Below are 13,547 nucleotides of genomic sequence, written 5' to 3'. Positions count from 1 at the left end.
CTTTTCTTGGAATGTTGAAGATAGCTTCAATTGGTTTTGAGTTTTTGGAGCAAATTTTGTCACATGTTTTTTTGTTTAAATAATTTAGTGTCATTGTTTGCTCAGATGCTTCGAATCATTGGAAAGCGTTCACGATATGGAAGATTAAGTAGTAAGGTTCCCATCCACTAAATTTATTATCTAATTGCAGGATTTGAGCAACTAGAAACAACGTTTATTCTTGAAAACAATGTTTTCCATTGTCTCTGCAAACGAAGAAAAACTCCAACAAATCAACATTGCTCTAAGAAGCCGAGCGTTGAAGCTTTTCATAGTTCAAACGTTTTTTTTTGGTGTTTTTTGAGAAAGTGCTTAATATTGCAACCCAGTACATATCCAAACCTGGATAATTTTGAAATTACGGATGCGTATGCAGATGTAATTGAACACAGTCTTGATCGTGCTAAAAGAGCAAAGAACAGAAAGTAACTATTAAATAAAGCACTGCCTGCAGACTTGCATTGGTGTTTGAAAAAAAGTTATTAAACATGTCAAAGTTCAATTCATGTCAAAGTTCAATATTAAAGTTCAAAGTTTGCTTTTCGCATTTATACTTCCGTATGACGTTTTTGCTGTCCTCATGTTTGAATATTAACACTTTCTGTAGATCGGAGTAAAATTTATTCAAATGGTGAGCTAGAAATTACAAAAAATGCTTTAACAAACGAATGTTGAAAAATTTACTGTTCACTCGGACAATATTTTTTTTAAACATTTGCCGAACCCCAGTCTGATATGATATATTACACCGCTAAGTATTGATCGGAAAGTTGAAAAACTCAAAAATAAATTAAAATTTTTTGGAATAATTTTTCCAAATAATTCAGCAACATTGCAGTATCCGAATTTAATCAGAATGCCAGGACAGATTATAGAAAGCTTTTGCGTTTTTCAACAACTCATTGTAGGTACTTATAGACGGTGACTTTCAATTACGGTTTTCAGGGTTAAAAGACACTAATTTTGTAAAAATGAAATATGGAAGTGTAAATGTTGAAGTTGATACAAAAAGTTTATTTGAAAGGACAATCAAGTTGGGTGACAGAGCTAAAAGTTTTTCTTTTTGATCGAAAAATTGAATAACGGGAATGGAAACCAATTGCCCGAGGGACAGAACTAAAAAACTTTGAAAGGAATCCAGAGAATTTTGGGTAAATTTTTTGCCGTTTTTGCAAAAATTTCCCCACAGCATCGGTAAAAAAGCAAAAAAAAAAAACTGTAGACGTTAAGCTAAACGTAGCAAAGAAATAAAATTGAGTACAGATCAAATTCGTTATGCGTATTCGGAAATGAAACAAAAGAGGAAACAAGAGAGAAGAACTGAAACTGCAAAGGGCCATTTCTATCCCGATCTCCGCGTGTGAAGCACAGTTGCGAACAGTGTTTGCCTGCCTGTATGTAATTACTTGAAAAAAATGCTACCTTGAATGAAAATATCTAATAAGATATGGGGCTTAAGATATGAAAACATAGGGTGCTTAGTGGTGAAGAGCTATAATTTTAAACTGACTGAATTGGCTTAGAACTCTGAAAACTGTTTTATTCAGATATAAAATTCATATACTCGCCGACAAAAAAGTTTAAAATTATTTGGCGATAATCAGAAAAATAGATTTCAAAGTCAACGCAGCCCAAAAGGGATAAATAATTTTATGATCACAGTATATATCTTCAGGGAAGTCTAATAAAGTTCATTAATCAAATTCTCAAAAGTAAAATTGCAATGATCAAAATCAATATTTCCAGGATTTCAGATCGGAGCACAAATATAAAGTTATTCCTCATGAAAAACTTTTTTGACTATTTTGGAACCATAACAAATAGCAAATAACTTTCGCAGAACTTTTACTGCCGGTTAAAAGAACAACTTTTACCAAACTGAAATGTTCTGTGGTACTGTACTTGAAAAACTCATACCATAAAAAAACAAAAAAATCACGGACTAATTAAACCATGAAGTTAAGTTACATTTTTTTTATGGCGGAAAGCAGTTTTGGCGAGGCTTCGAGGACCCGGAAAGAGCCACTGAAGTTTTATGGGAAAAGTATCTACCGAATTTAAACATTTCAGTCCAAAGAGCATTTCACGCATCCAAAAGAAAATTTAGAAAGTTACTGAAAATATGAAAAGTTTATCGCAATTTTTACCCCCGAAAAAGCTAATGAACAATTATTGAACAGTGGGGTTTTTAAAATCCACAATTAGACAGGAACAAAATTTAAAGAAAATGCGTATCTGGATAGAGAAACAATAAAGTCTGAACATTTTTGCAAAATTATTAAGTTTTCTTAGTGTTCGGCTTGGATAGACTGAAGGATATTTTTGACATTAAAATATCAGAATTTTTTTTTCAACGAAGTTAAATGAGTGAAGTACTGGTTATTTTTATTGACAATATGCAGAAACGACTGCTTTTTGTTAATATAATAATACAATTAAGTTTTTGGAAAAAAACATAATTTTGTTTTTTTTTTTGGTTTAAAATGGTTCTGTGACCTATGAGAGCATTAAGTACAATTTTAGTGGTAGAAAAAACACCAGGCTGCGGGGAACCTCCTTTTAACTATTTTTATTTTCTTGCATAAGTGTTCTGTTCTACTAAAATCATAGCCGACATAAGATTTTATTACCATTTAGTTTTGTTACATGAGACTAGAGCTCGATCAAAATATTGTCATCCTAGCTTTTGGATTGGGTTTGTGTTTTCAGCTTCATGAAAAAATAGTAGAAATCTTGTGATTGACTTGGTTTCACGACAAAAAGCCTGGGAAAATAATGGATTTTTGATAACTGTTAGTCTATTCCTTACCCACTACCCCATGAGATGACCACAAAAATTGGTCCTCCTAGCTCTGAATTAGAGCAAATTGGGAAAGATACTTGATGTCTCTGAAAAAGTTGATGTAAAATACCGGAAACAACTAGAAGAATCGTGCTAAAATTTTGCGCAGTACAGGAAAATCTATTGTACAGAGTAGAATAGAGAAAGAGGAAGAAAATACCAAAAATATTTTGTCTTGGGTCTTCCGTTTGTGCCCCCCCCCCCCGATTTCGTTTTGCGCCCCCAGTTGCAGAGCACGTGCCATTACATGGTAAATCATTATGTAAAAATATGGCACGTGAGTCCGGGGGGGGGATAATATGCACCCACTAAGCTGGGGAGCCCAAACGGAAGAGATGCTTCATTTTAAATCGGTCAAAATTCTTGCAAGTTTATTCTATCTTTTTCATTTAATTATTTATGATAATAATAATATCTCGCTAAGGGACGTAGAGGAGGTGTTGGATAGATAAAAGATGCCGGAAATTTGTTGAATTGGGGGAATTGTTGGGGTTGGCGAGCTTTTTTTCTGTCCCCAGCTTATTGGGCCAATAACTTTCAGTCCCACAGACGCACGTATTATATGTTCACCTAATAGAATGCTATATAATTACATATAATTTGTAAGTTGGGTTACAAAATGAGTAAGCGCGGATTGAGGGGGAGGGGGTTAGAGTTTCCAGAGGAAAGAAGAGGTAGGTGCGGCGAGTACAGGCAAGGGACTCGAAGGGGAGGGACAAGAGCGCGTTAAAAAATCATGAAGCTAAATTGGATCAAATTTGTCTCAACTTGACCTTTTAACAATAAATAGTATTTTACCTGTCTCAAATTTGACTTCAATAATTGGTAAAAGTAAAAAGTCCCTTTTGCGAGTGAGGCAAGTCAAGTCAGCCTTTTTGTTTTCACTTAAAATATAGCAGAACCATATAAAGAAACAATATTATGACAAATTTAAAATTTTACACTTTGAATGGTCTGTGAACAGATATTCTACTGCAAAAAAGGCCATTGGAAAGGAGCTGCAGTTTCTCCACTAACACGGTAACTTAAAATTGAGTAAATGCGTGACCAAAAAAACCAGTAACTAAGTACCACTTTGGAAAAGGCAATTTGAAATCAGTTTGAATGACTAAATGGACAAAAAGAAAATGTTATTCGAAAAATAGCGACAAAAGATTGCTTGAAAACGATTTTTGATGCGTGAGGTTGACTTATATGCAGTGCTAATAATTTCTTAAAAGTCACATTTTATGTCAAAAACTTATTCGCCTTCAGTTCGGAAGAACGCACTAATCTTGAACTCCTTCAACGGTATAAACAGGCTAGGCTCATTTCACGGGATAGTATTCTAAATAACATAAAAATTTTGTATCTCGTCTTTGTAAGTTGGGACTGTGGGGAACCACCTTTTTACTATTTTCATTTTTTTTTTCATAAATGTTCTGTTCTATTAAAATCATACCTGACACAAGATTTTACTACCATTTTGGTTTGCTACACTAGACTAGAGCTCGATGAAAAAATTGTCATCCTAGCTTCGGGATTGCGTTTGTATTAAGTCGTTTACAGCTTCATGAAATAAATAGTTGGCAACTTGTGATTGACTTTTTTTTCAAGACGAAAGAGGCTGGAAAAGTAGGGGATTTTTGATAACTGTTAGTCTATTTCTTACCCATTACCCCATGAGATAATAATAATATACTGGTCCTCCTATTTTTGAATTAGAGCAAATTGGGAAATATACTTGAAGACTCTCAAAAAGTTGATGTAAAATACCAGACACAACTAGAAGAAGCGTGCTAATATTTTGCGCTGTACAGGAAAATCAAAGAGTAGATTAGAGAAAGAGGAACAAAATACCAAAAATTTTTTTTTCATGGATCTTTTTAGTTTATGCCCCCCACCCCAGTTCGTTTTGCGCCCCCAGTTACAGAGCACGTGTCATTACATGGTAAATCAATATGTAAAAATATGGCACCTGCGTCAGGGGGGAACAAATAATATGCGCCCATTCTCTACCTCACTTTCTTTTTGTTCATAATATGAAACAATTGCGAGATTGAAATTTTCAAGGTGCACAGTTGTGGGTCTGTGAAATAACTGGTCGAGCAGAACATAATGCGAGATATAATCAAAAAGTTTCCCTTTAATAGAATGACAAGTCCCATTGTATCCCTGTAGTCATTCGGAAAACTGAAGTGCCGAAAACTGAAACTAGGGATTTCAAATTTTCTCTGTTCTCAAAAACGCGTCCCAACTTTCAAAGACGAGATGTTTTCGGTGAACTATCTCTCTTGCCTCACATCAGCATTATCCCATTGCTTGAAAACAGAAGCTATTGAAGCACAAAAGCATGCCCCTTTTCTTTCATTTGTTGACTGTTCGCTGTCTAAGCAAACTGTTTTCTGCCAGACATCAGTTTTTCAGATGTTTTGTAGTGACTGAATTAGTTTCAGAAACTTAGAATTTAGGTGAAGCTACTCCGGTAAACTTTTTGGCGCTATAGAGTGTTCTTTCTAGTTCAAATACATAATATTTATCTAAAATTAATGTCGCTTGACGGATGTGAACCTTCCTTGATTAAAGTCGATATTATGCTGTCTTGGTGTACTTCTTCATGCCTAATTCTGCCTGAAATGACAAAGTGAGCCTTAGGTTTCAGTCGAAAATCATCTAATAGAACACGTGCATAGTTATGTGGCTCATAGTTATTTTTTTTCAAGTCAAAAACGACGAATATTCCTACCAATTTTTTTTTCGGTCAAAAAAAAGATGCGGTATTGTCGTTTTTAAACGTAAGATAGGTTCGGTATAGTCGTTTTGTAACCTAAGAGAGATTTGGTATTGTTGAGAGAAATACTATTAACTTTTATTTCCTGGGTTTTAACAGCAGATTAGTCCGACAGAACGAACAAAAAACGGTCGGCGTGTTCGGTTTCAATCGTATGTGCACGAACGTATGTGCAAATTCAGTGAAGGTGAACTAATCAACAGAGTTTTCTTCAATGTTCAACAAGTATGTTTCATTTTCGAATTCAAAAATAACAAAGAAATTTATATTCTTTCACTTAATTCTGAGAACGAGCTAAAGAAGGATATTCTTGATTTATTTTGCACATTCTTTCAGAATTTGTCTCCAAGAAAAACGTTTAAAATTCCTGCAAAGGAACGCTATCGTAACGTCCGACTACATTATAAACAGAAAAATCAACATTGGTGGTGCTGAAACCTCGAGGTAGCGCTGAAATCATACAAGGAGGTCTTAATTCAGTGAAAATTTTTTGGTTTTTATGCCTTTTGTCACTACTCAATTCTTTATTCGTTTTCAAAGGATTCTTTCATCAATAAGATGTTCGCGTTGTAATAGTCATAAAGTACCTTTTGTTGTGTATAATCAATTAAAGGCAATAAACAATTAGACCAATTCTAAACTGGTTTAACGAAAACTTGAAAAATCACTTCAACGAAATTATTAACTGCGCCTTTGAATTTCCACTCCTTTTGTCTGGAATTTTTTCAACAATTTTAGTTTTTTTCCGACAAAAAGGTAAGAAAAGAAAAGATGAATTGGAAGTCTTAAATCTGAAATTTCCAGATAAATTTTTTGAATGCTCTTTCTTGGTTACTGCTAATTAAAAATTGATAAAGGTTTTTTGTTGAAGCTACAAATTTGTGTATTCGACCTATTGCATGTTTTCGCTTAAAAATTTAAAATAGAATGTTTTGGCATCTCAAAAAACAGGTATATAGACTTCATTTAAACATTGTAACTTCACGCAAGTCTAGAAGTCTGGTTCAAAAAACTGCATTGAAAATTTAAATCAGAATTTGTCGATCGCTTATTGTTCAATTTGATCAAACTGCTACACGTAAATGTTGTTTTAATACTCACGTACAATCTTTGAAACAAAACAAAATGGCTAAATTCGCATATTACGGATTTATGCAGTTTATTTTCTGTACAATTTTGTGTTTAATTTTCTGGCGACTAGCCATTTTTTGAAAATCATCAATGCAGAGCAAATTTTATTGTTTTTGTCGAAGCTAGAAATTGTACAGACAAATAAATCATATTAGCTAGAGCGCGCTGTTTGAATATTAGATAACAGGTTAGAATTATTTTCCGGTAATTGTCGAATAAACCGTTGAAAATACACAATTGCCCTTATCGAATGTCATCCTCAATTTCCTCCTATTTTGTAACCATGCGGATAAAATTTGCCCTTGTAGAAATTAACCCCCCCCCCCCATATCGCCGTCAACAGCGGTCAGCAATTGCAATTTGCAATTTTTGAGTTTTTGAGTGCAATTTTTTGAGTTCTAATAACCCCCTTTTATAAATAATGGGGGTTATATAGTGCTTTTCTATGTAAAGTTTAGGGGGGGTAAAAATTATACATTCTCTCAGCTAGGGAGAACGCAAGTGGGTTTTATCAAGTGTGAAGTGTGGTATCTTTTGGGGTGACTGATCTATTTTCGCGACATTTATTGCACGTAGAGCCAAAAATTTTAATTGTTTTCGTAAAAAATTTAACGAATAATCAGCAATTTTAAATTTTACATCATCTTAAAAACGACTTACATATTAATATCCTTTTACATTACCTCATTTATTGTCCAGTTTTTGCCGAAGTTTTGAAGAAAATTCATGAGCAACTAAAATCAATTATGCGGCAAAACGTACATGAAAAAAAAAAACAAATTTGCTTGATTCGGTGCAGGATTTCAGGACTCATGTTTTTAATAGCAGTGTTATAAGCAGGAGTGGAAAAAATAAACGGTAAAAGTACGGTGAATTTAGCTAAAATTTGATACAGTTTGAAAATATGCGTCACTTTTTCCAACGATTTATGTTTTTGTCAAAGCAGCCTAATGATCAAAGAAAACCTAATGGATCTTTAATTAGACACAAATCCTTAATTTTGTTTAATTTCCTTTGCTGATTGAAGAGGATTGTTTCAAACTACTCATAAAATGTAATTAACAAAATTTATTTCTGAACTACCTCTTAGATCGTTTTTCAAAACAACGGGAAGTCTACCTATCGTCCAATTGAATGCAGAAAAAACCGTCGAACGTAGCAACATAAATAGCAGACAATTGTGACAAGGTATGGGTCACATTTGTCCACGAGTTGGTCATTTTGGCCTAAAAGTACAAATGTACGTTTTGTGGCGTAATGAGTTCTGTGAAAAGAAATCAAATAGAATCATTCTTAAATAAGTATAGTAGATAGAAAAAAAGTACACTGTAAATCGACACTAAAAAATATACGTAAATGGACGTTTTATTTACGTAAATATACGTAAATCGACACTAGAAAATATTTCAAATTATATTTCATTTCGCAACAATGTTTGTAAGTTGGATATGGAAGTTGTTTTTTATCTTTAATTTGTGAAACTTAAGAAAAATCACCAAAAAATTGAACTTCAAAGTCTTCAATTATTTGAACCATTTTTGATTTCGATTTCTGCTCTTGGTTGTTATAAATACGTTAAGCAAATTCGTAATCAGTTAACCATTGTCCAAAAACAGTGGTAATTTCTGTCAGTTGAAAAAATAATAGAGATTTTTTTCACATTTTAGAAATGGCGGAGGCAAATTCGTTGGAGGAAGAGACCAAGGAAATGCTGAAGGCTTTGTCCAATGCTCCAACATTTCTTGCAACATTCTGGTAACGTGTCTTTTCTACTTGCATTTTGCAACTGATTAATAATGGTTTTACCCTCATGATACCCAGCAATGCATAACTGAATTTGAATCCCAAAATTTTTTAATCTGGCCAATTTTTAGGGGAACACAAAAGTGGTAGCAGTTTTAAATTTTTACTAACTCAACAATTTACAATGAAGATTGAAGCTGGTTGTTTTGAGGCACATAGGTTAGTTTAACCAGTTCCAACTGGCTATACTTTTTAAAATCAAATTTGATTTTAAAAATTTGAATTAACACTTGTGCCCAAAAAGTTTACAATTCTCAAGACTTATAAATTCGCCTTAGACAGTTTTCTTTTATTTGTGTGAAAAGATAGTTTTTGGCATGCAATTTTAGGTAGTGATTGTTTAATTAAATGTGGACAAAAATTGTCAATCGTTGATTAAGGAGAACAATTTGTTTCCAAGTTAGCTTAAAATATGTTATCAGTTTTATTTAGGAGTCTTTGTCATCAACAAAAGCGCTTTCAAAAGTTAACAAGCGTTGACTTTAGAAAAGGCAATATCGAAGTTGCCCCTTAAGACTTAAAGCAGTTGAAAGCGATCACAATTGTTTAAATTTTGAGAAAAACGGTTAATTTTTTTAATCGGTTGTCTCAAAAGGAGACAAGAAATGATTCCCCACTTTGCTAGCATACCTTTTAAGCTCGTATTATGTCGGTGTGTGAGCTGTGTGTCTGGGTTGATGTAATTCTGATGCTTTTCATGAAATGTTTTAGTAATTACAGAACTCCGTATGACCAAATTAGCTTCCCCTGTGACATGATAGTTTCTACAGATTAGATATTGACGTAAAGAGCGATAAAAACTTCAGTCACTTCAGTCAATCATGGAACAGCTTTTTTTAATGAGTTTAGTTTAAAGTTTCTAATCTTTATTGTTTTACTTATCTATTAAACACAATTTCTGGATACGTAAAAATCTAAGACATTTTTTTCTTGCTTTATATTTTTGGACCCCGCAAAATCAATTTAATTGCAGGTTATGAAAGCTTTAAAGTTTCAAAATTTTCAAAACGTACTGCTGTGTTGCTGTTGCTCTTTTCATTACTTAAAGGTATCATGCATAAAACAAAGTCAAGCGGTGACGTACAACAATGCCGACGTATAAGAGTCTTGAAAATTCATTCAAATTTTCTCCCGATTAATGTCTAAACCAATGAGATCACTTCAACTAAAATGAGCGCAAAATTTCTGAAGCAAAAGGAAGTGGTGAGATTTTGGATTTTTTTAGGGCAAGATAATTGGAGCGAGATAAATAATAAATCTCGCGAGGCAAACAATAATAACTGCGGACCATGGCCATACACCAGGAGCCTGTGCGACTTGACATGAGTCTATCACAACCGAACTACTGATCAGCGTGCCCTGTTTGTTTTGAAAAAAAATCTACTAGCATTTAAGTGATAATTCATTGGCATTGGCAATTTCGGATCTATTAAAATCATTTACAGTTTCGGCACTCTCAAATGTCGGCATAGTATTACGTCGGCATAGTTGTATGTAATCAAGTCAAGCTTATGACGGGAGAAAAATTTTATGTCATCTGGTGAAGTGATGAAAATTGCATTTTGAAGATAAATTTATAATCTTATTTTTTTTTACAATTTGCAGCAAAAAGTTTGGCGTTTGAATCGAAATTAAGGTGTCATAACTAACTAACATGTGCTGACAGTCAGTAGCACGTTGTCTGAAACTTTGGGTCGTTATAACGGCTGACAGGCTGACAGGTTGTTCGTTTCTCTTTAAAATGGTTTGGCAAACAGATTAGGCAAGAAGTTTTTTTTCGTAAAAATGCCTGCAATTTATGTTTAATTCGATTGTTTTTTTATCTATTGTTTTTGTTTTTGTCATTGAGAAATTTTTATTAAATGAACACAAAACGAAACAGATGGTTACAATATGAGAAGCAAAAGTTTTAGCTTGAGAGTCAACAGAAATTTTTTTCTTTTGCAAAATGTATAGAATATGGTCAATAATTTTTCAAAAGGCAGAAAAAGCTCGAAGCTTTTTTGTCATATTTGTCCGAAAAGTTATTCCATAAACTGTAGCAGAAAATTTGAAGTAAAATAGCCCAATCATGAATTGGAAACAGAAAATCTGGGCCGAAAATAAGACAAAATTACTGGTGGGTTATTGAGCTTACATTTGAATACCGCTTTTCTAATAAGTAAGCGTGAAAATTATATCTGGCCCCAGATTAACCCATATAAGTTGATCCTATTTTTGTTCTATTTTCTTCTAGCAGCGGTCTTTGCTCCCTGTTTGGTGAAAATCAAGTGACTGCATCTGAATCAGAGACAAAAACTTTTCTAGAAGTTCGCGATTCAGTTCGTCAACAAGCGGTTGTTTACACTACAAAGGTTCTTCCATTAACCGAAAAGCTCGTTCTTCATATGTCAGAATTCGTGGATTATTTCATCGATCTCAAATACGAAATGTGGATCGGATTTTTGGACATAGTAATGAACGAATTGGACGATTTGTTGATATTTTGTAATTTTGTTATAAACCTGCACGCCGATATTATTAAAAAGTTGCGCGAAAACGAGGATAAAGCAAACGCAGGGGCCAATCGCTTGTTTGAATTAGAACTCAGTTATAGAGATGAAAGCAAAAAATTGCAGGATGAAGCTTTGCAATGTCAACGCGATGCCAACGGGCACCGAAACTATAGCACGCTTCTTGCTGTGCTAACTTTGGGCTTATCAAAGCTATACGGGTTGCAACAGGCCGCTGGTTGTGAGCGAGATGCAAAATTGAAAACTTCGAAAGCGGTCGCAAAACGGGAAAACGCTGAGATAGCGGAGAGGGCAGTGGTACTTACAAGGGGAACTTTGATTCCAGCAATTAAAGATTTCCTGACGAGCCTTCAAATTTGCTTCAGGTATTTTAAAATTGTAAAAACCAATTTGGAAAAAGCAAAAAACGCAGGCGAAAAAGGGGCTAAGCAGCCCAAAGAAATCTTTTTCGAGACAATGAAAGCAAAAGCGAGCAAAATTTCCTCCATGTGTGAGGATTACATTGCTATCATTCCTCTGGCCACTGGTTGTTTGGACTCAATTCCGAAGAACCCAGAGGACAAGAACTACGCTGAAAAATGGCTGGAGGAACAAATATCAGAAATTGAGAAGCAATACTTGCAGGAAACTTCATTCAAATTGAAGATCTTACAGTATCTATTGCTAAGTAGTGGCGGTAGCCAAAAACAGAACTCACTGCAGCTGTAAATATCTGTTTCGCCCCCACCCCCCCCCCCCCCGCAGTATTTTTTATGTTCCCCAGTTACAAATTATATACTGTTATATAGCACGTTACTATATAAGAAAAAAAGCACGTGCACCTGAGGGTCATAAAAGATTTATGCTCGCTAAGCTGGGGGGGGGGGATCAAAATATTCTCAGAAATTTGCCTGGTTACGTAAATTTTTTTAGAATGAGCCAGTTTAGACTTTGCGGGCTTGTATATGGGTTATAGATGGCAAGAGCCGAAAGGTGTAGTCCCACTCGAAGAGGGTACAAAATGTAAAAGAGCGGAGAATTTGCTTCTTTTATAGCTTTTTATTAGCGCCACTTTTTTTTTCCATCGGCAAACAGCAATCACATTTCTACAAAAAACTTCATATTGTGTCAACAAACAAAGAATTTTGCCAATTTAAATTTTCAGAAACACTTTTTGCTAAACATTAAAAGACCTGCGTTGCGGTCGTCGTCTAAAACATTAATTTTCCGTTACTTTCATTATTGATTCGTTTAAGCTCAATTGTTTTCCCTGTCTCTTAAACTGTGGAAGTAGCCTTTTATACATATGTGTGGTATTACGGATTGTTTTAGCGATTTTTTGACAGTTATATGTATATACAAGGTCAAGAAATTGGGTCTTTCCCACAATAGCCCCCCCCCCCCCCCCCTAGCTTAGTGGTCAGCACCCCCACGCCCCCAAACACGGTAAATAGGTAAACATACCATAATAGGGGGCTATAAATTCATGGGGTGCTATAATAGGAAAAACCCATGATCTTGACCAATTGTGGAACGGAATTTTTCATGACTAGTCATATAAGCTACTTGATGGTGCCAGTGTCTGCCTGATCTGCTTCAATATTTTTCTCACATATGGGTGTCCTTGAACAGGTAGCAAAAATTTGAACATTTTAATTCTTGGTGACTTGGTCGCAGAACCCTAAAAACCCCACCACAATTAAATGGTGTTAGCCAAACCTTTCTAAGGGTTGTATCATGGGACTAAAAAATAGTCAGAATTGTAATTATTGAAAACCCTAACTTGCAAGTCTCAAAAAGTAGTTGAGTAAAAGTTAAAGTTTCCCACTTCGCGAGAAATTTGGAATATTAATCTCAAACCAGCAGCTTAACGTTGTTCTAAATCTCATTGTTCTAGTTAGGTAGCAGCCGTAAAAAATTGTATACATATTTGCAAAATATAGCAGTTGCTGCCTTAAGATATAATGAAAGACATGAAATCTTGTAAAAATATTTTCTCGATGGTCGAAGATGCTATGCTCTATATAACTAGATTTTTGTATTTGTCGCAAATTGTTGCCGCTCAAATTGGCATCACCCGATAAAAATAGCATCAGACATAGTCTTCGTTTTTATTAGATTGTCAAATAGTGATCTGATGAGATTGTGAATTTTTAAAATAAGTTTTTTCTTCTATTTCATTGTATTTTAATCATAAATAAATAACAAAGGTTAAAGTTTGGCAGTTTTGGGCAGATTTTGCAAGAAAATGCCACTGCTTCACAATCAGTTTTTGCTTTCTCCTTAGAAATGTTTGTGGGAAACTTTCTCTTTGCGTTTCCAGTTATAAAAGTCATTTTTGATCTACTGGGAGAGATATGTGGATAAAAAAACCAATCGCTGTTTCATTTGCACAGTTTCAAAATTTATCATCATACACATTTTTACCTCAACCATTCATTGATTTGAATTTAGCAGAAAACGGTTCTTT

At 34.3% G+C, this 13,547-nt stretch overlaps 1 protein-coding gene across 1 annotated transcript; it reads left to right on the top strand.

Annotated features, from left to right (window-relative positions):
* Positions 1-6,818: 6,818 nt before the first annotated feature.
* Positions 6,819-12,247, top strand: LOC142346013 (uncharacterized). Its single transcript, XM_075398491.1, has 3 exons — positions 6,819-6,969; positions 8,450-8,537; positions 10,822-12,247. Exons 2-3 carry the CDS (start codon positions 8,452-8,454, stop codon positions 11,804-11,806), a joined length of 1,071 nt encoding a protein of 356 aa, XP_075254606.1. The 5' UTR covers positions 6,819-6,969; positions 8,450-8,451; the 3' UTR covers positions 11,807-12,247.
* The last annotated feature ends 1,300 nt before the right edge of the window (positions 12,248-13,547 follow it).

This window comes from Convolutriloba macropyga, chromosome 9 (assembly GCF_964194025.1).
Source record: "Convolutriloba macropyga chromosome 9, txConMacr16.3, whole genome shotgun sequence".
In the NCBI taxonomy this organism is placed as follows: Eukaryota; Metazoa; Xenacoelomorpha; order Acoela; family Convolutidae; genus Convolutriloba; species Convolutriloba macropyga.
The sequence above is the reverse complement of the archived record's forward strand: the minus strand, read 5'-3'. Positions and strand labels throughout refer to the sequence as shown.